The sequence below is a fragment of the Rana temporaria genome, chromosome 2 (genome assembly GCF_905171775.1).
Source record: "Rana temporaria chromosome 2, aRanTem1.1, whole genome shotgun sequence".
NCBI lineage: Eukaryota > Metazoa > Chordata > Amphibia > Anura > Ranidae > Rana > Rana temporaria.
The window spans coordinates 240,638,442-240,662,456 of NC_053490.1; the positions used below are offsets into that span (position 1 = coordinate 240,638,442).

Sequence of the window (24,015 nt, forward strand, 5' to 3'; positions counted from 1 at the left end):
ATTCTACATATTTTTGGTAAAAAAAATCGCAAAAGTTATAGCTTCTACAAAATAGGGGACTGTTTTATGGTATTTTTATTAATAATCTTTTTTACTAGTTATGGCGGCGATCAGCGATTTTTATCGTGACTGCGACATTATGACGGACACATCAAGTGGTTAAATGAACAATACAGTGAAATTCCATAAAATTTCCCGCCTTTTGTATATTTGACACCAATCTTCTCTGCGTTACTTAAGCTGATTGCTGGCAGCTCCTGCTACATTGGCAAATAGAAACGGCATCCTGTTCAGCTCTCTCCTAGTTTTCTCAGAATAATAGGTTCATCAGAGCTGGTGGACCATCTGTTGGTACAGTGGTCACCTGTGCAGCACTAAGTTTGTTTGCAAACCCAATTGGATTCTTTCTAGGATCTCCTATTCCCTCTAATATGGCTCTCATTTCTTGGGGACTAAAAGGTACATGCCATTTAATTTGAGACTTACTGTCAATAGCATTAACCTCAAAAACAAATTGGTTTCTGACAGGATAAACTGCAACAGATTGCTCTGTGACAGGGGCAGAAGGGGTGGCTTCTCCTTTCCTTCCTTCTTCATCTTGCTGCCACAATTTGAAAATTATGGTTTGCTCCGGAAGTTCAGACACTATCCATCTTTCTCTGGCCAAAGCCTTAAGTTCAGCGGCCCATATTCTCTCTAAATGTCCGCGGGCGGCGCGTAAGGCATTTACACTCCGCCGCCCCAAACTACAGGAGCAAGTGCTGTATTCCCCAAACACTTGCTTCGTAGTTTGGGGCGGCGGAGTGTAAATGGCCCGGCGTAGCCACGCGTATCTTCAAGGGGGCAGCTTCTATTCAAATTAAGCGCGCCCCCGATTCTAAGTAACTGCGCATGTGCCGGGCTTAAAAAAGCCCAGTGCGCATGCTCCAGTTCTCGGCGGAAAACGTCAATGACGCCGACGTGTGCGTCATTGACGTAAAGTCGTATTCAAGAACGACTTAGGGAAACGACGTAGCAGACGGAAAAACACGACGCGGACCCGACGCTATCCGTAACATGGCCTACGTGGGACATGTGGAAACTTACTCCTCATATAGCAGGAGTACGTTTCCGCTTACGCAAACGACGTTAGCGACGGGTACGCGACGCGAAATCATTCGGGAATCGGCGTAGCAGGCTCATTTGCATAAACAAATGAGACCTTCACGTAAATGCCATCTAGCGGCGGGGCAGCGTAATTACATTTAAGATCCGACAGTGTAAGTGACTTACACATGGCGGATCTTAAGTGTATCTATGCGAAAATGATTCTAGGAATCACTCGCATAGATACACGGGCCAAAAAAGAGAGATACGATGGAGTATCCTGAGATACTCCATCGTAACTTCTCTCAGAATATGGCCCAGCGGATTTAGTTTTGTATATGTGCCTTTTGATTCATGTCAATCATCTGTTTTTAAGATATTGGCCAAATCCCTCTTGGTAGGTTGATATGGGGCTGTTAAACCTCTGTTTCTACTATATTGCCCAGCTGATCTTTTGTGTTTTATGTAATCTGATTCGTGTGCTTTTGTAGATTGATCTATAAAGCCAAACTGGCAGCCACATAAGGTGGGGTGTTCCGCCTCTACAGTCTTCTGGCCAAATGTAGTAAATTTGGGCAGTACTTTTATTAAACATCTCTGTCAAGCCGGTTTAATTTGCTACTTTAACTTCTGTCTACCATGTGCAAGCTATTCTCCACATTCCTTCACTGCACAGTAGTGGGCCATAGCCATGCAGAAAAGTTTGCCATACTTGTACATCAAAAGTCCTTTTAGATTTTAAAGGATTAGCTGTTCCTTTTGTCCATTCTACCCATTTATCTAGGGGCTCAGTATAGGCGGAACCGTACCTTCAGATCATATATTCTTTAGCGCTCATCTTGGGCATTTTCTGAGAGTCTCTCACCCTCCATTCTCATAATGACTAGCCAGTCTTTTCTCTTTCCTACTTGTGCCTATACCCTCTTGTCTCTAAAACAAATAGTACAGCACATCTGCAGATTTACAAGAATAGTTTCCACTTATCTATGTGGATAGAAGGGGTTTATGACAATAGACAAAACATTCACTAAGAGACCCTCCTTGTCTCTTCTTTGTGGGTTTAATCTGACCCTACTATGCGCCTCTGAGCCAGGTCGCCCGCAGGGAACTGCAGAGGATTCTCCCTATCCACACACAGTCCAACCCGTGAAGGGGGACACAAACACATTTACACACACGTTACCCAACCAGAAAGGTACGATGGTGGTCTGGTTTCCTTGAGAACCGACAGATAGGATACATAGGAAAGGCAGAAATATAGCAAGCTTACCTTACCGGCATTTAGAGGTCTGCGTTCCCGATGAAAGGGAAAAAAGTGGGAGATTTTTGGCGAGATTAGCACAACAAGAATATAAGCAAAACAGAATGATCCTTTAGAAAAGTGCTTCATCAGAGTCAATATTGGAGTCCAAACAATAATGTGATTAAAAATGTATTTATTGTCTGAGAAATATTTCAATAGTACCAGCTTTGACTGCAGAATGTTCAATGTTGATAATCCAAATACTGGCAGGCAACTGGAATGTTGAACACAAAACTGTCACAAAAGCACTTCCAATAGGCAAATGCCTATCACACAGGCACGGCGTCTCACACCGGGGGAACAACAATATGATGTGGAACATCAAAAGGAGTCTGAGTAGTACACTCTTACCCGGACCGGAGTGGATGGATGAACACTCGGGTGGAGGATGGAATCAGTCAGCCCTGAGTTTGGTGGGGCTGTCCTCGAGGTGCACTGTGGAGAGACAGAACGCGCGCTCAACTTCACCTGATCGGGACGTCTCACCGATTCAGACTGGAGGGGTGGAAACGAAGCTTGGAAGATGCTGGTGCGGGATTGGTTGATGGTTGGTTGATGGTTGGCCAGTAGAGACAAAGTGCTGCTAGAATCCTGTAGCTAGAGCGCGGTCTCTGGAGGTGTGTGCAGTGCGCAAGATAGCACAGGCTGGAACGAGAAAACTTTTGCTGCTACAATCTTTGGACATGTGTCGGGTCAAAGCCCTTCGTCAGGTCAACAACACAACACAACAAGAATATCAAGCTGCAACTATATCAGTAAGTGAATTAAATTAAAAGGACCTGAGGAGATATTGGAGACTTTTAACCCCTTCAATACAGGGCTTTTATACCCACCTCCATACCGGGCCTATTCTGGCACTTCTTTCCTACATGTACAAATCATCATTCTTTTGCTTTATCTTGCACAGTATTTGCGCAATGATTTTTTAAACGCTTTTTTTGGGGAAAAAATGGTTTCATGAATTAAAAAATAACAAAACAGTAAATTTAGCACATTTTTTTTGTAAAATATGAAAGATGATGTTACGCCGAGTAAATAGATACCTAACATGTCATGCTTTAAAATTGCACACACTCATGGAATGGCGCCAAACTTCGTTACTTAAAAATCTCCATATGCAACGCTTTGAAAAAATGTACAGGTTACCAGTTTAGAATTACAGAGGAGGTCTAGTGCTAGAATTGTTGCACACGCTCTAACGCACGTGGCGATACCTCACATATGTGGTTTGAACAACGTTTACATACATGGGCGGGATTTACGTGTGCGTTCGCTTCTGAGCGCGAGCTACCGGGGACAGGGGCGTTTTAAATTTATTTTTTATTTATTTATTTTTTATTTTACTTATTTATTTTTTACACTTTAAAAAAAAAAAATGTTGTTCACTTTTATTCCCTTGTTATAGGAAAGGTGTTTGACAGGTCCTCTTTAAGGAGAGATGCAGGGTCAATAAGACCCCGCATCTCTCCTCCAGGCTGGAAAGCATGAGATTGTGAAAAAAAATTCACCGATCTCATGCTTACTAGCCGCAATTGCTGCTTTGTTTACTTCCGGGGTCTCCGGGCGTGACGTCATCACATCGCGCCCGGGCTTCCGACGGTCATAGAGATGACTGGTGACCATCTGGTCTCTATGCATCCTATTAGGCGCTGGGCGATCCTTTCTCAGGGCCCCCGATGGCACGGGAGAGCCCGGAACAAGCACCGGATGGCGACGGGAGGGGGGTTGTCCCCTCCCACCACCTATAAGAACGATCAAGCGGCAGAACCGCCGCTGTGATCATTCTTATGTGCGCAGGATCGCCGCCGGAACACAATGATATCTGAATGATGCCTCTAGCTGCAGGCATCATTCAGATATCACCGCACAAAGTCCAGGACGTCATATGACGTCCACCCGGGATGGGAGATCCCCTTTGTGAACGTCATATGACTATGTGCGATATTGAAGTGGTTAAAGAGTATTATAGTTTGATATATGCATCTTTTCTCCCCTCCGCACGGAGATTATGACGGACCATTTGGACCAGGTAGACCTCGGTTGGCTGTCGGACAGGGAGAGGGAGGCATTGGTTTACCCATTTACAAGTAAGGAGATCATGGAAATTATACATACATTTTCAGGGGAAAAGGCACCAAGCCCAGACGGAATTCTGGTGGAATTCTATAGAAAATATGGAGCTTTAACCACCTAAGACCTGGACCATTATGCAGGTAAAGGACCTGGTCAGTTTTTGCTATTCGGGACTGCGTCGCTTTAACTGACAATTGCGCGGTTGTGCGATGTGGCTCCCAAACATAATTGTTGTTCTTTTTTTCCCACAAATAGAGCTTTCTTTTGGTGGTATTTGATCACCTCTGCGGTTTTTATTTTTTGCGCTATAAACAAAAATAGAGCGACAATTTTATATTTTTTACTTGTTGCTATAATAAATATCCCCAAAAAAGATATAAAAAACATTATTTTTTCTCAGTTTAGGCCGATACCAATTCTTCTACCTATTTTTGGTCAAAAAAATCGCAATAAGCGTTTATTGATTGGTTTGCGCAACATTTATAGCGTTTACAAAATAGGGGGTAGTTTTATGGCATTTTTATTAATGTTTTTTTTTTTACTACTAATGGCGGCGATCAGCTATTTTTTTCGTGACTGCGGCATTATGTCGGACACATCGGACAATTTTGACACATTTTTGGGGCCATTGTCATTTTCACAGGGAAAAGTGCTAACAAAATGCAGTGATTACTGTGAAAATGACAATTGCAGTTTAGGAGTTAACCACTAGGGGGCGCTGTAGGGGTTAAGTGTGACCTCATGTGTGTTTCTAACTGTAGGGGGGCGGGGCTGGACGTGTGACGTCAGTGATTGTCGTTCCCTATATCAGGGAACAGAAGATCACTGACATTGCCACAGTGAAGAACGGGGAAGGTGTGTTTACACACACCTCTCCCCGTTCTTCAGCTCCTGTGACTGATCGCGGGACTCCGGCGGGGATCGGGTCCGCGGGTCCAGCGGCCACGGTCACGGAGCTTCGGACCGGGTCGTGGGCGCGTGCCCGCGACCCATGGCTGGGCACTTAAAGAGGACATACAGGTACGTGATTGTGCCCAGCCGTGCCATTCTGCCAACGTATATCGGCGTTAGGCAGTCCTCAAGTGGATAATCTACGTAGGTTATATACAAACATACATGCTCGCCATATCCAGGAAGGATCCAGGACGGTGGCCTCTCTAGACATAGAGAAGACCTTTGATACAATCAAATGGCCTTTTCTGTGGGAAATACTCAGAATGATGGGATTCACATTATTGTTCATTAAATGGATACAAACAATTCATAGGAAACCCATGTCAGCGATTAAATTGGGAGGAAAGCTATCATCTTTTTTTCAGCTATACAGAGGCACGGCACGGGCAGGGCTGCCCTCTCTCTCCAGCACTCTTCGCAATAGCAATAGAGCCAGTGTCAGAGGCTCTTAGGACTCCGAATATTCAAGGACTCCGAGTGGGGGGGCTGAAAGAGAGGGTAGCCCTGTATGCCGATGATATGCTGTTATTCTTGAGGGATGCGGGTCTATCTCTGGAAGGAGCCTTAGAATTATTAGATACTTTTTCATTATTTACAGGGCTTAAAGTAAATTGGGGTAAGTCTCTATTATTTCCCATTGACCAAAGAGCACAGGATACTGCTGCCCCAAATCTACCACTGAAACATGTGACGGAATTTAAGTACCTTGGTATAATAATATCTCGACAGGTCGAAGATTTTTGAATGTTGAACTTGGATCCAGTAATACAGGAGTTAAGAAAATATTAAAATTAAAGGTATGGGAAGCGCTCCCGCTGTCGTTATTAGGACATATAAATTTAGTAAAGATGAAGATTCTTCCTAAATTTTTGTATTTGTTTCGAAATTCTCCACAATGGCTGCCTAAAAGTTTCTTTGCGCAGCTGCATGGTATGTTTTCTGCATTTATATGAGCAAATAAACCAGCTAGAATTAAATTAAGTACACTTATGTGACCGGCAGTACAGGGGGGCTGGCCTTCCCAGACCTTTATAAGTGCTACGCAGTTAGTGACGGTGGGGAGATGGCTGAACCCTGATGGGTTTGACTCCACCACAATGTTGGAAGCAGCAGTGGTCCAATCGGTGGAGGCACTTCAAGGATTTCTGTATAGGGGGTTAAAATCTAGACAGTATCTGACCCCTTCAATGACAACAACAGTAAAAATATGGAGAGCTGCCGTAGCAAAAGAGGGATATTCGAAAACTAATCTATCCCCAAATACTCCACTATGGAGAAACCCCAAGTTGCCACATTTAGATTCTAGTCAAGATCCAGGGGAACGGACTCAATTTGGGGTTAAAAAAATTATCACAAGTAATACATGGGGAAAAATGTTTCTCATTTGCAGAAATGAGGCAGTGTTGGAATATACCCGAGAGTTATACTTTCAGATATATGCAGCTTGCCCATGCTCTATTAGCTCAGTTCCCTGAGGGGACCCCACAATTAATGGAACTGGGTTTGGAGCAAATGGTAAACAAAAGAAGTGAAAATAAGTCAATTTTAACCCTGTATACTTATTTATCAAGGACTACACTGTCAGATATCAGCAAACTATGTGAATGTTGGATAAGAGATGTCCCAAATCTAGCAGAAGAGAATTGGGAGGAGATATGGAGGTTCCCATTTCAGATATTAGTATCACTCCGAGACAATCTAATACAATTTAAAATAATACATAGGAACTATCACACACCATATAAGCTATATAAGATCTCCCCATCAAATCCTCAAAATTTTTGGAAATGTGCAGACATTCCAGGAAATTTCATCCATATATTTTGGTCTTGCCTGAAGATAGTGGTATTTTGGAGGGAGGTCCTGAGAATAATTGCTACAGTAACATCAATATCTTTGGGAGATCTGCCTATTAAGATAAATAGGGAAGAATATGACCTCTAAAGGAAAGAGAACACAGGTGGGCCTATTACTATTTTACTCAAGAAAGAAGATAGTGTTAAGTTGGAAGAAAGTAGAAGCTCCCTCGATGGTACATTGTATAGGGAGTAATAGAATAGTAATATGTAATAAGAGTAATATGTTGTAATAGAAGATATGGAGAGATATACGAAAGAGTGTGGGCAAGTTGGATAGAGAATACCATGATGGCTTCAGGATAAATAGGATATGAAGAGAGGATAAACTACACCATAGAATAAAGGGGGAGAATTGAATGTATAAATGTTGTATAAATTATATTTGTATTAGATGAAATGAATGTTAAGTGAAATTTTACGGAACCCCCGGAGAGAGTAGATAAATGTAAGATGTGAAATGTATATTTTTGTATGGAAAAAAAAAGAGAAATTAATATAGAGATTTATAAAAAGAACCAACCCGGAGGCGGAATACAGGAATATTTATTTTTTCTTTTTTCTTTTTTTTTGGTTGGTTTGTTTTTGTTCTGTTTTTGTTTTCTGTTGTGCCGGTTTGATAAATAGGAAGGACGATGAAGATTATCTATACCGTCAGTATATCTAGAAAAGGAAAAATTTTGGAACTGAAATGCTCTGTAAATTCCTTCTATTGCAGAATCGATTTGAGATATGTAATGTATGTGATACGTATGCAATTGAAGTATGTCTGTTTGTATAAAATCGATTAAAAAACAATAAAATATAGAATTTAATAAAAAAAAGAACCAACCCCCTGGAAGAGCTTTACAGACAGTTCTAGCTTTACAAACTAAAAGTACTGCATATCAAAAACCAACCCTTTTTAACTAGAGTGCCTTCTGGGTCCTTCAGGGGTACATTGGCAAAATGCCCAAAAATTGTCAACAAGCCAACAAGTTTTGTTTCACACAGCCACAGGCATCGTAACAACCAATGATGTCATTAATTGAGCAGGACATTGGGCACCTGCACAGTATCCTTGTTTGTCCCTCTCCATCAGCACTGGGGTCACATTAGCAAGAAAGGAGTAAAACTGAGGGAGAAGAAAAAAGTTAGAGTGCTAGTCAGTGCCAGTTTGCAAAGGTGGAGGAACAAACCACCCCTATTGCTGGGTAGTTTACATATGTGGATGCTGCTGCAACTAGTAAAAATATTAGTTTAGTTTTTTACATTTTAGAGTGGGCTGCCTTGAGATTGTACATCATTTTAAAAAGGTGCCTTGACTGGAAATAGGTTGAGAAACACCATTCCAACAACAAAAACGTATTGTAAAGAAAGGGAGGTTGTATTGGACTATAATGGCATCGTATGAGCAACTGATAGACAGTCAAAATTATAATGTAAAATATTTTTATTACAAAGTAAAAGTTTCTACACATTTACAATAAAATATTGATTGTAAATCAAATTGTAAATTGTAAATCAGCTTATCATTAACATTGTATTAACAATGATGTATACAAAACATTAAATATTGTGCAGTGTATATAAACTCTACATGTTGCATGTTTCGTGGTTACTTGATGTCCGCTTCCTCAGGAGCCATACATAGGCACATAATTTATTAAACGATGTATATGGAATATGTCACAAAACGTGGATGCTGTGTCAGGTAAGTGGCCAAGAACACGGTCCAGAGAAGCAACCCACCCCGGGGGACACAAAAATCTATTAATTAGGTGACTTCTGAAGGTAATTGTTTCCCCTAGATTTTAGTTAGGCGTATCGGAGTAAAAATAGGGCTGAATACAAATGCGCACCACACTTTTCAGATATTTATTTGGAAAAAAAATGGAATATCATTTGTCATTTTCAAAATCGTAATAAATACACATTTTTGTTTAAAACATGACAAAATGTGAAAAATTTCAAGGGGTATGAATACTTTTTCAAGGAACTGTAAACAGTAGCATGCAGTAATGAATTTGATTTAGAGAAAATCTGATTGCCTCTCGGGGGATCAGGAAGGAATATGGCATTTTATGATATTTTTTATTTTATTTATTTTTATGGTTGAACTAGATGGATTTGTGTTTTTTTTTTCCAACCTGACTAGGGTTGAGCGAACCCGAACTGTAAAGTTTGGGTTCGTACCGGACTTTTGAATTTTTGGTATCCGGACCCGAACCCGAACAATTTGCTGTAAGTTCGGGTTCGGTGTTCGGCAATGTAATGGCGCGCTGCAGGGCAGCCAATCAACATTCGTTTAACTCGTCGTCTGACCTAGAAGCCATCACAGCCATACCTACTAATGACATGGCTGTGATTGGCCAGTGCAGCATGTGACCCGCCTCTATATAAGCTAGAGGCACACAGTACAGCACGTCACTCTGCTTTAGATAGTGTAGGGAAAGGCTGGCGCTGCTGCTGCTCTGAGGGAGAGAATTAGATAGGAGTCAGACTGTCCTGCTTCAGAAATCAAATTACTCAGCGATCTACATATGTGCAAGTCACTCTGCTTTAGATACTTTAGGGAAAGGTTCCTGCCTGGTTTTGCTTTTAGGGAGAGAAATAGATAGGAGTCAGTCCTGCTTCAAAAATCAAATTAGACCAGCACTGCATATGTTACTGTGAGATATCTGCTTTAGATACTTTAGGGAAAGGTTCCTGCCTGGTTTTGCTTTTAGGGAGATAAATCAGAGTCAATCCTGCTTCAGAAATCAAATTACACCAGCACTGCATATGTTACTGTGAGATATCTGCTTTAGATACTTTAGGGAAAGGTTCCTGCCTGGTTTTGCTTTTAGGGAGAGAAATAGATAGGAGTCAGTCCTGCTTCAAAAATCAAATTAGACCAGCACTGCATATGTTACTGTGAGATATCTGCTTTAGATACTTTAGGGAAAGGTTCCTGCCTGGTTTTGCTTTTAGGGAGATAAATCAGAGTCAATCCTGCTTCAGAAATCAAATTACACCAGCACTGCATATGTTACTGTGAGATATCTGCTTTAGATACTTTAGGGAAAGGTTCCTGCCTGGTTTTGCTTTTAGGAAGTGAAATAGGTAGGAGTCAGTCCTGCTTCAGAAATCAAATTAAACCAGCACTGCATAAGTTACTGTGAGATACACCCTTTAGATACTTTTCTTCTATTGTGCTATTCAAAAAACATCCATTTAGGGAAAACAATTTTTTTTGCAGTGTTTCCTCCAGTGTTTGCAGTGTTTCTTCCATATCTGTACGTGTGAGATAAACACTTTAGATACTATTCTTCTATTTTGCTATTCAAAAAACACCCATTTAAGGAAAAAATATATTTTGCAGTGTTCCTCCAGTGTTTGCAGTGTTTCCTCCATATCTGTACGTGTGAGATAAACACTTTAGATACTGTTCTTCTATTTTGTTATTCAAAAAACACCCATTAAAGGAAAAAAAATATTTTTTGAAGTGTTTCCTCCAGTGTTTGCAGTGTTTCCTTCAGTGTTTGCAGTGTTTCCTCCATATCTGTACGTGTGAGATAAACACTTTAGATACTGTTCTTCTATTTTGCTATTCAAAAAACACCCATACTCCATATGGACCTCGTCCTCCTAGGTCAAGATTTTTAATTTGTTATTTTTAGGTATTTTATGTTATTTTAAGTTATTTCCCTATCCTCTTACCAACATTTTGCTGCCATTTGCAGCCCTCTAGCCCTTTCCATGACTTTTTTAGAGACATTTTAGTACTCAAAAGTTCGGGTCCCCATTGACTTCAATGGGGTTTGGGTTCGGGGTCAAGTTCGGGTCCCGAACCCGGACTTTTTTCCGATGTTCGGCCGAACCCATCGAACCCGAACATCCAGGTGTCCGCTCAACTCTAAACCTGACTAACTATGTAACTATGATATTGTATTCAGTATATTTTAATTTATTGTACATTTTCATATCTACACAAAACATATACAAATGTCATCTCATGTGTGCAATTAGGTAAGATTCCACTCGTACAAGTTCAGTTTATTAGTGAGTAGTGAAAAGTCTGTGTTTTTAGGGTTTGTTATTCCAACGATAGCTGATGTCCGATTCTGAACTGATTATTTCCACATCATCATAGCCCCCATCGTCAACATCTGGAATCACCTCCAAATATTCTCGTTCTTTAGAAAAAGCTGTAAAAAAAAATGTATTATCTTACAAAACATATAACACAGTACATAATATTTTTTTATTACGCCACTCACAACACTGATATATTTAACCACATTACTAAACGTTTTGAATACATTCCTCACTTAATGAAGAAATGAACACGCTGTAAGTTCACAACCTCAAATCAGCATGTTCCTTTTCAGAGGGAGGCACGTTGGCAATTTCCATGCGCAGGCCAGCATGACTCTAATGCTGGAGACTTGGATAGTAGAAAGAACTTCCTCCTCTGTAGGCTCACACTGTTGCTCAGCATCACTTTCAGACGACCTCTCAGGCCACAACATAGTATGCGAAATATGGTTCAGAGATCCGATCAGACAGAATATTGGAATCTGATTCAGTGGAATACTCTTCAGCCAGGAGTAAGTTGCATTTAACAACTAACAGTAGCAGACTTTTCAAACTCTGCTCCCCTAGAGGCCACAGGTTTTACAGTCCCCACAGGCACACTGCCCTCACTCGCACCAGGTTCAGTCGTCTTCTCCCCAGGAGGTTCCATCATCAGAGAACACAAGTGGACCCAACTGTAGCCCCAGGAGATAACTGGGATATCGGACTTTGGAGCAGCTACAATGGTTGAAGGAGCAGCCACTTCAGTAAGCCGAGCGACAGCAGCAGGGTTCTCAGGAGATTCCTGAGCTGGAATGGCGACACACTTGTCCCAATTGATCTGTAGGTCTCGTGGGGGTAGACCGATGGCCGGAGCATAGACTTTCCAGTCCGACACCGAGACTCCAAACTGCGCCATACTCTCTGCTTCATAACAGTATAGTGTAGTGCCCCCCTACTTTCAGTACGGGCGCTACACCAAAATTAGTGGGGAATGGGAGGCTTAATCACTCCCATTCACAAATTATAGAAATTTAGTCTGCTGCCAATTCCAGAATCTGTCCTGTAGGTCAGTCTGCGCGCCAGGGGTGCGTTGACACCCCTGGGCGGCAGTTGGCACTAGAGGGGTTCTGGGGGATCCACCTCCTTTCAGCAGCCAATCAGGGGGGTTTTAACCTCGTTGGGCATGCTGGGAGGGGGGATATATCTGTGGCGGCCGCTTTTTGGCGGGTTGTTCTTGCGGGGCCCGAGTTCCAGGTGCGGTACCCACCTTCAGGTTACGCGCATCCATGGGCCCCGCCACCGTGTCCTGCCATGCCGAGGTTGTGCATCATGCACCTTGATTAGAGAGGGACCCCAGCAAGCCGGGTCCCAAACTGTTGTTGAAAGAATCCCAAGCTAGAAGCTGTGCGGTGGGAATTGGCTCGGGAAAACCTGGAACCAGAGGTTGTCCAGAAGGCCTAGACGAACCACCGGGGGTCCAGTCACCGCACCGTATGACAGGTATGCTCAGGCTGTCAGTGGGTGACATTGATTATATTAACTGGGAGGATTTACTCAAACTGACTTTTCTAAATCCTAAATTGTCTAGCCTGTGGCAAAGGCCCGGAGGCAGGCCTGTGGCAGAGGCCTGTATCCTCCCAGTGATTTTTTGCAAGTGACGCTCCGGTTGCCAGGCCGGAGATAACTGCCTGTCCGGGGGCACTTTACCCACCCTGATTGGGTGGCGACGAATTGATCTGCATCATTGCTGAGAGCAGGCTTGCTCTCTCCTAAAATCCAGAGGCCTGATACTAAAGTTCCTCTATGCTCATCAGCCTTTTTCCTGTCGTGTGCCCTGTTGATGTTGGCCAGTTTGGGCCTTGGAATAAAGCTTTGAAATTGAATTTGTGTCTGGATACTTGCTCTTTATTCACACTCACAGAAGTCACCCCTAGACCAAGTCAAAAAAGGTAACCTAGAAAGCCGATCCTGAAACAAACAGCGGCTCCTGCGGGGGTAGCGCTACAATAGCAACACCTGTACTGTTAATGGCGGTGTACACAGCAGCGTCTACTTCACCTCCCCTGCTGAGCGATTGCTCCTCCCCTGCCAAGGGATTGGCCCACATGCTCTCCAGGAACTTCAGCACCCACCTTCTTCCTCACAAGGTGCGCCAAAAACTGTAATGATCTGCCTTAACCCCTGCAGCACTGGTGTAAAGGGACAAAAGACCAGGCTGACACTCTCCCATGAGCAATGAGACACATTAGTTCTTCTCCACATAGTTGAAATGGATAATAACAGAGTCTATGCAGAATAAAGATGTTACTTGCCACCTTCCCATGGAACCAAACAAAATATCGATGTAGCTGTTGCTGTAGCCATTTGCTAGGGACGACCACTGCAGGAATACCGTTTTTGCCGCACTTTGGGCACCAAATGTAGCATTGGCTCCGACCCCTAGAGGCCTAATGGTGACCTCCAGAGTCAGGAGACATCCTTCTTTGTAGAGTGGGTTACTAGGTATAGTGGGTGTAATGCAAGATGGAAGAATTGGGGCCAGTCACTTATTGAATGCAAACAAAAGAGATTTATTGTCTCGTAACAAGAACTGGGGGAGAGAGGGTTAGGGCCTGAACACTCGCAGGCCGCGTACATACGATGGAAACAGACTGAAGGACCGTTTCATCGGTCCAAACTGATGGTGTGTGGGCCCCATCGGTCAGTTATCTTTCGGTCAAAAATTTTAAAACTTGCTTTAAAATTGAACCGATAGACGCCTAACCGATAGGTCAAAACCGACGGTTAGCGTGCAAAAGCATCGGTTAAAAGCCCGCGCATGCTCAGAATCAAGTCGAAGCATGCTTGGAAGCATTGCACTTCATTTTTCTCAGCACGTCGTTGTGTTTTACGTCACCGCGTTGGACTCGATCGGTTTTTTAACTGATGGTGTGTAGACACATCAGACCATCAGTCAGCTTCATCGGACTGATCGTGTGTACAGGGCTTTAGGCACATGCAATAGCAATTGGCAGTCTCTGAGACAAAATAGGCAGACAGCTATACAGGTTAAGGGCCTTTAAGCTGGTTGCAGCCCTGTATTTGTAGAACTACTGTCTCCTATGGAAACTGAACTTTTCAACTTCAATGTAGAGCCGCACACTTAACTCATAATGTCCCCAGTTGCAGATCTTCACTCACATCTCACAGACTTTTACTGTAGATTTACTCAGTGAGCTTCCAGTCTTCCCACCAGACCTTCAGATCCCAGCCACCCGCTGGATCCCCTGAGTCCGCTGAATCCTCTTCAGGTGTCACCCACGCTCACCCGCTGGGTCCCTGACTTGAACAATGAAGCTAGTGAAAAAGGCTGCTCTGGTACTTCTTCAGACTTCACAAACCAGACTTCTGATTACAGAAGTAGTTGTCTCTTGCTGGCGACTGTGTCCCCTTTATCTCTGACCTCTGGTTCTCACTTGCCTCTGGTACCAGGAGTGGTCGTCCCATGTGGCAACTGCTTTTCCTTCACCTCTGGCAACACTCAGTTCCCAGTCTGGCTGAACCTCTGCAATGATCAGGCTCCCCTCGGGCTGAGCCTCTACACACGTGGCTAGGCCCCAGGCTTCAGGCCTAACCTTCAGCTGCTGCTTCACACACATCCTCCAGGCCTCAGCCTGGGGCTAAAAGAACACTGATCACCTGACTCATTCCCTTTAAATAGTCTATGCCAGCATGCAAAGTAGCTACTCGAATTGGCTGAGTAATTTTGTCTATTCACAACCTGCACTCACTGTGGTCTTTTCATTCCAATGCCAAAGGCAGCAGTGCTACCTATTGACAGAAGAGAGAAATGCACCAGATTCAGGCCTAGGGCAAAAAGTGAGTGAATACATCTACTAATTAGCCAGGCTTGTTACCACCTAGCATAACTACATTTGTTAGCAACCCTGCCTAATACCAGGGTTCTACACGCAGGTGTACCGCAGTGCACCAGCGGGCTACCTGCACTGAACCATACAAATATACAAATACCAAACGCTCCAGGAAACAAGGTTTTTAACACATTAACAAACAGAAACGTTTTACTAAAATGGCTATGTGAGCTGTCATCTCATCAAATGTCTTTAGTAGTTCTGATTGACTGGCCAAGAACAAGGATATCGACTAGGAATTATGACTGAAATAGTTCCTTTTTGTTTAAAGTTAAGGTAAAGAAAACCAGTGACAGCTAGCAATTTTTAAAGATGGTCAGCAGTAACTGTGTATTTTTTTTCAGTATCTCTTTATCTTAAAAATCTCTTCATCTCTATCTTAAAAAAAAAAAAAAAAAAAGCACACGACAGTCCCCTTTTGTTGTAAGCTCTTTGAATTTCTTACCTGCTGCAGTTGAATCAGAGTAGTTAGAATAGCCTGAAATGCTGCCTACAGAATCATAGGATTGACTGGAATATCTGTCATTTGGGTTAGGTGTATGTGAATTTGTATTTTTTGTCTTGCCATTATATTCAGGATCTGTAATAAACACAAAGAAATTATATATGCAGACTGGTAATGTTGTGCAAACCCCCCCAAAATCACATACAATAATACTGACATTAGCCCCATGGAGGCACCCGTGGAGGCCCCATATGTACCATAGCATTTATTTTTTGTGACAAGACTATAATGGGATTTTCCAAAATAGCTGGTGAAAAAAAAGTGTGCTTAGAGAAGTGAACCTGTAGATGATCAAATGCATCCAAATCCTGTGCTATCGTTGCACAGCATTATTTATTATTAACCAAACTTGCTGTTTAGTTTTATTTTATTCCACTGTTAATTCTTTGTAGATGATCCTGACATATAATGTATGCAAGTCTCAGTTCTACTACTGTCTCTTCTTTCCTACTCTATCTGTTCTCTCTGGTTTCAAGTACCTTCACTAATTTACTTGGAACTGGGATGCTTTTGGGTCAATTAAAAATGAGGTTTTAAATCTTTCTTTTTACTATGTCCCTCCTGGTAAAAATTATAAACTTTATTTTGCAATCTTTCCACAGTAAACACAAACTGACATTTTTAGGGCTGGCTCAAGACATTGTGCTGCCTGGGTCCAAGAATTAAATGCTGCCCCCCTCCCAAAAAAAAATTACGCCCCACAAAAAGGTCCCCACATACATTTTTTTATATCATGATAATTATAACTAAAATTATATTTATCACAAAGTCAGATATACATGCAACAGCACCTTGTCTATATGCAGAATTATATATGACATACCATTATGTTTAATTCCAAACCACAAACTCCATATCACAGACTCCCCTTATCACAGATCCCCCTGCATGGGATATTGGTGGTCCTCCTCTGGACCCAGTATGCTGCTACCCACTCTTGAGTCCCAGTAGGCAGCTGCCTCTAATGCTTCTGCATCTGCAATGGCGGCAGCAGTGTCTCGGTCCACTGCTAGCGTCTCCATGTCAGCTTCTAGGATAGCCTGCTACATTTTCAGAGATGCCTCTTTCTGAGCTTGTTCAGCCTCCAGGCATACTTTTTGTCGTTCACTCTCTGCATCAAGGTGAGCCTTTTCTCTTCTCATCTGCAACTCTTGGTCTGCAAATGTGGCCCTGGCCCTCGCTGCTTCGGCTTTCCAACAGGCGATTTCTGCCGCATTTGTGACAGATGACTTGGATGAGCTTGGTTGGGATCGTGTTTTGTAAGAAGATGCTTGACTGTGAGACGTGGTTGCAGTGGGGAAGCTGTCCTGCTGTGTAGAGACCGCTGCAGTGTCAAGTGCGGGGATGCTGCATGACAGAGTGTGTCTGTGTAGCCTGGCTGCTTGCTTCACCTGATAAAGGCCCGTTTCATCGAAGGCATCTAACTGTATGGACACTGCATAGCCCCAGGCTGTACAGTCTTCCAAAGTCAGCTTATCTTCACCTCATTTCAATCCTCAGCTTACAAATGTCACTATTCTGTCTCTAGGACAGAGAGCTAAACCTGCTTGCTCTATAAAACTTTAGATGCCATATTTCTTTGATCTTAGATTTATTGAAACAAGTCAGGTGAAACTACAAATTGATAAAATAAACATCAATCAGTACAATATTGCATATGATAAAGAAACAATGCTCTATAAACACAAAATGAGATAACAGGAACTCACTTTTTAAGCTTGCTGAGGGGTGATGGCAAAAGATTGAAGAAACAGCCTTACTGTCTTGATGTGCATTCCTAAAATGGCGGCTAACTCACTTCCTCTAGAGAATCTCCCAGAATGCACTAGTTCCTAACAACTTTATTAACCCGTTCTAAAGAATTACAATATGTAACTAAAACAAGCAGCTAAAGCTATACCAGAAAGGGACAGTAGGTCGTGTCTACGCTCTACATACAAATAGTTTGGTTTACATCAAGAAAACCAACATTTATTTCAAACACATAAACACAGCAACTGAATAAAGGAGAACATCGACCTTGAATTTTTTTAAACGTGATGATAATATTCAAAGGAGCAGGAGAAATTATTTTTCTTAAAGTAGCCATTTCTAACAGTGTATATGGTTTTCTTTTGGAAAATCACATTTATTACAAAATCAAATGGTTAAAGAAAACAACATTTCGATGTACTTTCAAATGACATTCATTGAATATACAAATCATTTTTGTAGGAATGTTTACATGAATATTTATACAAACATGAACATTTTATAGCAAATCTACTAATGTATAGCAAACCTAAGTTCTCAAGAGATATAACAAGATTGAGGCTTAAATTTTAAGTACACTCTTCAAAGTTGGCTCAATATTAATGTTCCTTTTAAATACCAAATGCTACGAAACACATTAACAGAAACATTTTACTAAAATGGATATGTGAGCTGTCACCTCAAATGTCTTTAGTAGTTCTGATTGACTGGCCAAGAACAAGTACGTAGACTAGGAATTATGACTGAAATAGTTCATTTTTGTTTACAGCTACCATTTTTAAAGGATACTCAGCAATGTCAGCAATTACTGTATATTTTATTTCAGTATAGGCATATTTCTTTAAATCTCTTTATCTTTTAAAAAAAAAAAAACACAATGTAAGCTCTTTGAATTTCTTACCTGCTGCAGCTGAATCAGAGTAGTTAGAATAGCCTGAAATGCTGCCTACAGAATCATAGGATGCATTGGAATATCTGTCATTTGGGTTAGGTGTATGTGAATTTGTATTTTCTGACTTGCCATTATATTCAGGATCTGTAATAAACACAAAGAAATTATATATATGCAGACTGGTAATGTTGTGCAAACCCCCCAAACATTATATACAATAATACTCACATAAGCCCCATGGAGGCACCCGTGGAGGTCCCATATGTACCATAGCATTTATTTTTTGTGGCAAGACTATAATGGGATTTTCAGAAATAGCTGGTGAAAAAAAAAGTGTGCTTTAGAGAAGTGAACCTGTAGATGATCAAATGCATCCAAATCCTGTGCTATCTTTGCACAGCATTATTTATTATTAACCAAACTTGCTGTTAGTTTTTTTTTTATTCCACTGTTAATTCTTTGTAGATGATCCTGACATATAATGTATGCAAGTCCCAGTTCTACTACTGTCTCTTCTTTCCTACTCTATCTGTTCTCTCTGGTTTCAAGTACCTTCACTAATTTACTTGGAAACTACTATGCTTTTGGGTCAATTAAAACTGAGGTTTTAAATCTTTCTTTTTACTTTTTTCTTAAAGCTTACAATGTGGGGACTGTTTTATTGCCTTCCTTGAGGCCTGAAACACAGCTGTATGCAATTTACAACAAGGCTGCTTTAAAGCGGGGGTTCACCCAAAAAAAATCTTTATTTTCTCCCCCGGCTTCCGGGTAGTGAATCCCGCGGGAGTGAGCGTTCCTATGCACAGGCTAATTGATTGACCTATGACATAAGCTTCCCCCCGGGGCATACGGCCGCGTCACGAATTGCCAAAAGAAGCCGAACGTCAGTGCGCAGGCGCTGTATAGCGCCGTATAGAGTCGACTCGCAGTCCGGCTTCTTTGGGCAACTCGTGACGCGGCCGTATGTGCCGCGGGGAAGCTTATGTCATACGTCAATTAATTAGCCTGTGCATAGGAATGCCCACTCCCGCGGGATTCATACCCGGAAGCCGGGGAGGGGGCGGGAATAAAGATATAATGGTATGTACTGCAAAAAAAAAAAAAGATCAGTGTACAGTCAATGTCGGAATGGAGCTTAATGTAATGTTAGAATTTTTTTTTTGCCGCTTTACAGCTGTTTAATCGGCCCTTTTCGGCCGCTAGAGGGGCGCTTTTAACCCCCAAGAAGCGGTTAAGAAGGAGTTAAAAGCGCCGTGTTGCGGCGCTTCCAAAGCTCTTTTCAGGTGCTTCAGAAGTGCTGCTCATTCATTCGAATGGGCAGGGACAGTGTAGGAATGCACGCCTCAGTGTGAAAGCACTCGTGCTTTCACACTGGGGAGGCATGAGAGGCCTCCCTATTTTTAGTGCTAAAACTCCTGAAAACTGCCGCAGTGTGAAAGGGTTAAATGGCTTTATAATACTAGGCTATGTTTGCACTATACAACAATGGTTCTGGATGTGCATTTGGATGTTGGGGCATAAAAGAGTGATTTGCATGTCTCTGTCCATTGTCCTGAAACAAGTAAGAATCCTCTTATCTACTATGCTATATAACAGTGATGGCGAACCTTGGCACCCCAGATGTTTTGGAACTACATTTCCCATGATTCCCAAATACACTGCAGAGTACATGTGCATCATGGGAAATGGAGTTCCAAAACATCTGGGGTGCCAAGGTTCGCCATCACTGCTATATACACTGATGTGGATCGAGTGCCTTTTGTTTGATTCAATCCCTTCTCACAATTACCTGTTGGGTTATACTGATTTATTGTGTTATATAATTTAATGACCTATATCAGGGGTCTCCAAACTGCAGCCCTCTGCTTGCCTTTATCTGGCCCTTGGGGTACCATTTTTCCCACTGACCCCATTGATTTTTTTTTTTTTTACTCCCCACGACCGCCAAGTCTATGGCATTGTTTACTCCCACCAACCAATGCTGGGGCATTTCCTACTCCCACTGGCTACAGTCTGGCCCACATAAAGTCTGAAGGTCAGTAAACTGGCCCTTTGTTTCTAAAGTTTGGAGAACCCTGAACTATTGGATTCTACCAATTTGGGAAGAGAAATTTGACTGAGGAGTCAAAAGAGGTTTGGAAGCTGAATCACCTACTAAATAGCAACTGCTGTCTAGATCCTGGTAGCCTGTTTCCCTGGGCCTCCCACCTTCTGCATTTATTACAAGGACCCTGTTCACTACAGCGAGTGCAGCAATATGGATAAGAAAAGTGTAAGCTGAGCTAGGGAGTCCAATGGAAAGATTGTGGCACCTAATTTCTCAGACAATATAATAAGATAGAGGGTAAGTAGGATTTGCAGTGCCAGCATTTGTTCAAATATAATGTGTCAATTTTACGCTCTTTAAAATCAACCCATTATTACCTATACATACATAACTACAAGCAGCCCACAAAACAATGTTTTTAATATATTAACAGACATTTAAAATCATGTTTATATCAAGGGGAAATGTGATTGGATTGTTTTGTGAACTCTGTCGTAAAATGTTAGTTTCTTGCCTGTTTTGCATATCTAGTTTTATCTAAAATGCATTAAAAACCACAGTTCCCCTTTTTTGAATTTATTTCCTGCTGCAGCTGCATCAAAATAGTTACGTTGTGAAATACTGCCTACAGAATCATAAGATACATAGAAATATCTGTCATTTGGGTTAGTTATACCTGAATTTGTATTTTCTTTCTTGGCATTATGCTTAGGATCTGTAACAAACACAAAGAAAGTATATAATTAAACGAATACTGTTGTACAAACCGCCCCCAAAAAATATATTAATACTTACATAAGCCCCGTGGAGGCAACTGTGGAGACCCCTTTTGTATCATAGCATATATTTTGGGTGGCATGACTGTAATGGGAATTTCAGAAACAGCTGGTGAAGATAAAAGTGTGTGCTTTAGAGCAACGAACCCATAGATGATCAAATAAAACCAAATACCACCGTGTCTAATCAACTTAATGAAGAACTTTAGTCAGAAAATGAAGTCCTGCTAGATCATTATAGGCTGGCCCCTTTTGCAGGAATAGCTACAGTATGTAAAACATTGACAATAAGTGCCTATATTTTAAAAATTCTCATCCTGCTCTGCACATGCTCAGTTGCTCTCTATTTTTAGGCACTGTAGTGAATTTGTAGAGGCCGATCTGCTAACAGCCTGAAGATTTACTGCTGTTCAGGTTCTCTGGGCTTTAGCAAAATGGCAGCCTCCATTAGGAGGAACAGGAGCAATGCTGGATGCAATTTTCAGGAAACTCTAATTCTGGTAGCATAATTATTAATGTGGATGTTCCTTGATAAAGAAAATTATTTTTATCAAGTTGTTATGGGTAAAGTTCCCTTTCAATCCTTGTTCCAAAGACCTAAACATTTATAGTACTTCAAGGTAAAAGGGACCTTCTAAATGGCTTTATAATACTAGGCTAGAGACTATCCCGATGTTCGAAGTTCATGAAACAAACAAACATATGGGGCGCTTGTGGGAAGTTCACCCGTCGCCATATGCCCCATAATGCACTGCATTGACAGCTGCTGATTGGCCAAAAGCATACACCTGACCTGGTTTAGTCTTTGGCCAATCATGTCTCAGGGGCTAAGACCACGCCCGCACTATATAAGGCTGCTGCTTACATGGCGTCCGTGTATAGTGAGTGAATAGAATTAGGCAGGTAGTTAGTATAGTGTGCAGTCAGTCAGTGTAGTATATAAAGTACAGTACAGAGTATATAGTGCAGTCAGTGTAGAATATATAATACAGTTCAGAGTATATAGTGCAGTGAGCGTAGTATATATAATACAGTGCAGAGTATACAGTGCAGTGAGTGTAGTATATATAATACAGTGCAGAGTATATAGTGCAGTGAGCGTAGTATATATAATACAGTGCAGAGTATATAGTGCAGAGTTTTACAGCGTATTTAAGTGGTTAAGGGGAACCCTATGACAGAATTAAGAAAACAAACTGTGTGCCCCCCCCCCCCCCCCGGAAATCCATACCAGGCCCTTGTGACAAGGATTGTAGCATACCTCCATGAGGTCATGATCTATGGAGAGTGCCTATTTGATCTGGTGTACTCCTGTAATACAATCTATCAGGAGATATTACATCTTACCAACAGGCCTCTTTATGAAGGATTCTGTCTATAGGTCTCAGTAGGTCTGGACCTCCCATGTTCAGGGGATCTTATTTGACACTCCCTTGTTATATTTGTAAAACAACTGTTTTTACTCAATCTACAATATAGTATGCTAGACATTTGATGGAGATGAAGGAAGCAGGAACTCTCGTGTATATGCTCACATTTTGGAATGTGTGCATATACACGACTGAAGTGACTAGATTTGATATCTTCCCTACTCCTGAGGAAGGAGATAAAACAGACTCTGAAATACATTGGGCGAAGGATATCTCTTCTGTATTGTCAATTGTGTTACAGTTGGTGTATTTTTAGTTGCTTTTTGTTATGTACATTCCATGTTACTATTTTTTTTTTTTTTTTAACAGAAACCATGTTACTATTTTTAATCATGTGCTATGAATAAAAATTACATTTCTACTCTACTATTGTTATATGAGTTCAAGTGCCTTCAAAGTCCGAACCCAAGGGGAATTCTTGTTTTTTTATACTAAGCTATGTTTGCACTATACAACAATGGTTCTGGATGTGCATTTGGATGTTAGGGGATAAAAGAGTGATTTACATGTCTCTGCCCATTGTACTAAAACAAATACTGTAATAATCTTCTTATCTTCTATGCTATACACTGATGTGGATAGAGTGCTTTTTGTTTGGTTCAGTCCCTTCTCAAAATAACCTGTTGGGTTATACTGATTTATTGTGTTATATATATCAGGGGTCTCCAAATTTGGCGCTTGGGGTACTTTTTCTCCTAATAACGCCAACAATGTGGTACTATTCCTCCCACTGACACCAGAGATGGAGAACAAATTCTCCACCAATGATGTAATTTTTATTTATTTTTTACTCCCACTGACCGTAAAGCTTATGGCATTGTTTACTCCCACTCATTGATGCCGGGGCTACAGTCAGGCCCCCATAAAGTCTTAAGCCTCGTACACGCGACCGAGTTTCTCGGCAAAAACCAGCAAGAAACTTGCTGGGATTTTTTTTTTGCAGAGGAAACCGGTCGTGTGTACATTTTTCGACGAGGAAACTGTTGAGGATCCTGTCAAGCCAAAAAGAGAGCATCTCTTCTTTTTCCTCTATGGGAATGGAGAAACTTGCCTTGTCGAGTTCCTCGACAGCCTAACAAGAAACTCGACGAGGAAAATTATGTTTTTCGCCCGTCGAGTTCCTCGGTCTTGTGTACCAGGCTTTTAGGTCAGTAAATTGGCCATTTGTTTCTAAAGTTTGGAGACCCCTGAACTATTGGATTCTATCACTTTGGGAAGAGAAATTCAACTGAGGAGTTTTTTCCAGGGCCTCCCACTTTTTGCATTTATTACAAGGTCCTATTTCTTTTCATTTTACAGTGCAACAATATAGATAAGAAAAGTGCAAGCTGAGCTAGGGAGACTGATGGAAATATTGTGGCACCCAATTTCTCAGACGATATTATAAGA

General features: G+C 41.6%; 1 protein-coding gene across 6 annotated transcripts in view; it reads right to left on the bottom strand.

Annotated features, from left to right (window-relative positions):
• Positions 1–11,128: 11,128 nt before the first annotated feature.
• LOC120926585 overlaps positions 11,129–24,015 on the bottom strand; it is a 50,382-nt gene continuing 37,495 nt past the window's right edge. For 5 of the 6 annotated variants that reach the window (XM_040336679.1, XM_040336683.1, XM_040336678.1 and 2 more), the window contains 6 exons: positions 21,216–21,305; positions 21,097–21,135; positions 18,602–18,691; positions 18,383–18,517; positions 15,670–15,804; positions 11,129–11,441 (listed from right to left, as the gene is read on the bottom strand). In XM_040336679.1, the coding sequence (XP_040192613.1) occupies positions 11,320–11,441; positions 15,670–15,804; positions 18,383–18,517; positions 18,602–18,691; positions 21,097–21,135; positions 21,216–21,305 (611 nt within the window). In that variant the 3' untranslated portion in view covers positions 11,129–11,319. The remainder of the gene's footprint in view (positions 11,442–15,669; positions 15,805–18,382; positions 18,518–18,601; positions 18,692–21,096; positions 21,136–21,215; positions 21,306–24,015) is intronic. The other variant, XM_040336680.1, reaches the window with a different exon arrangement.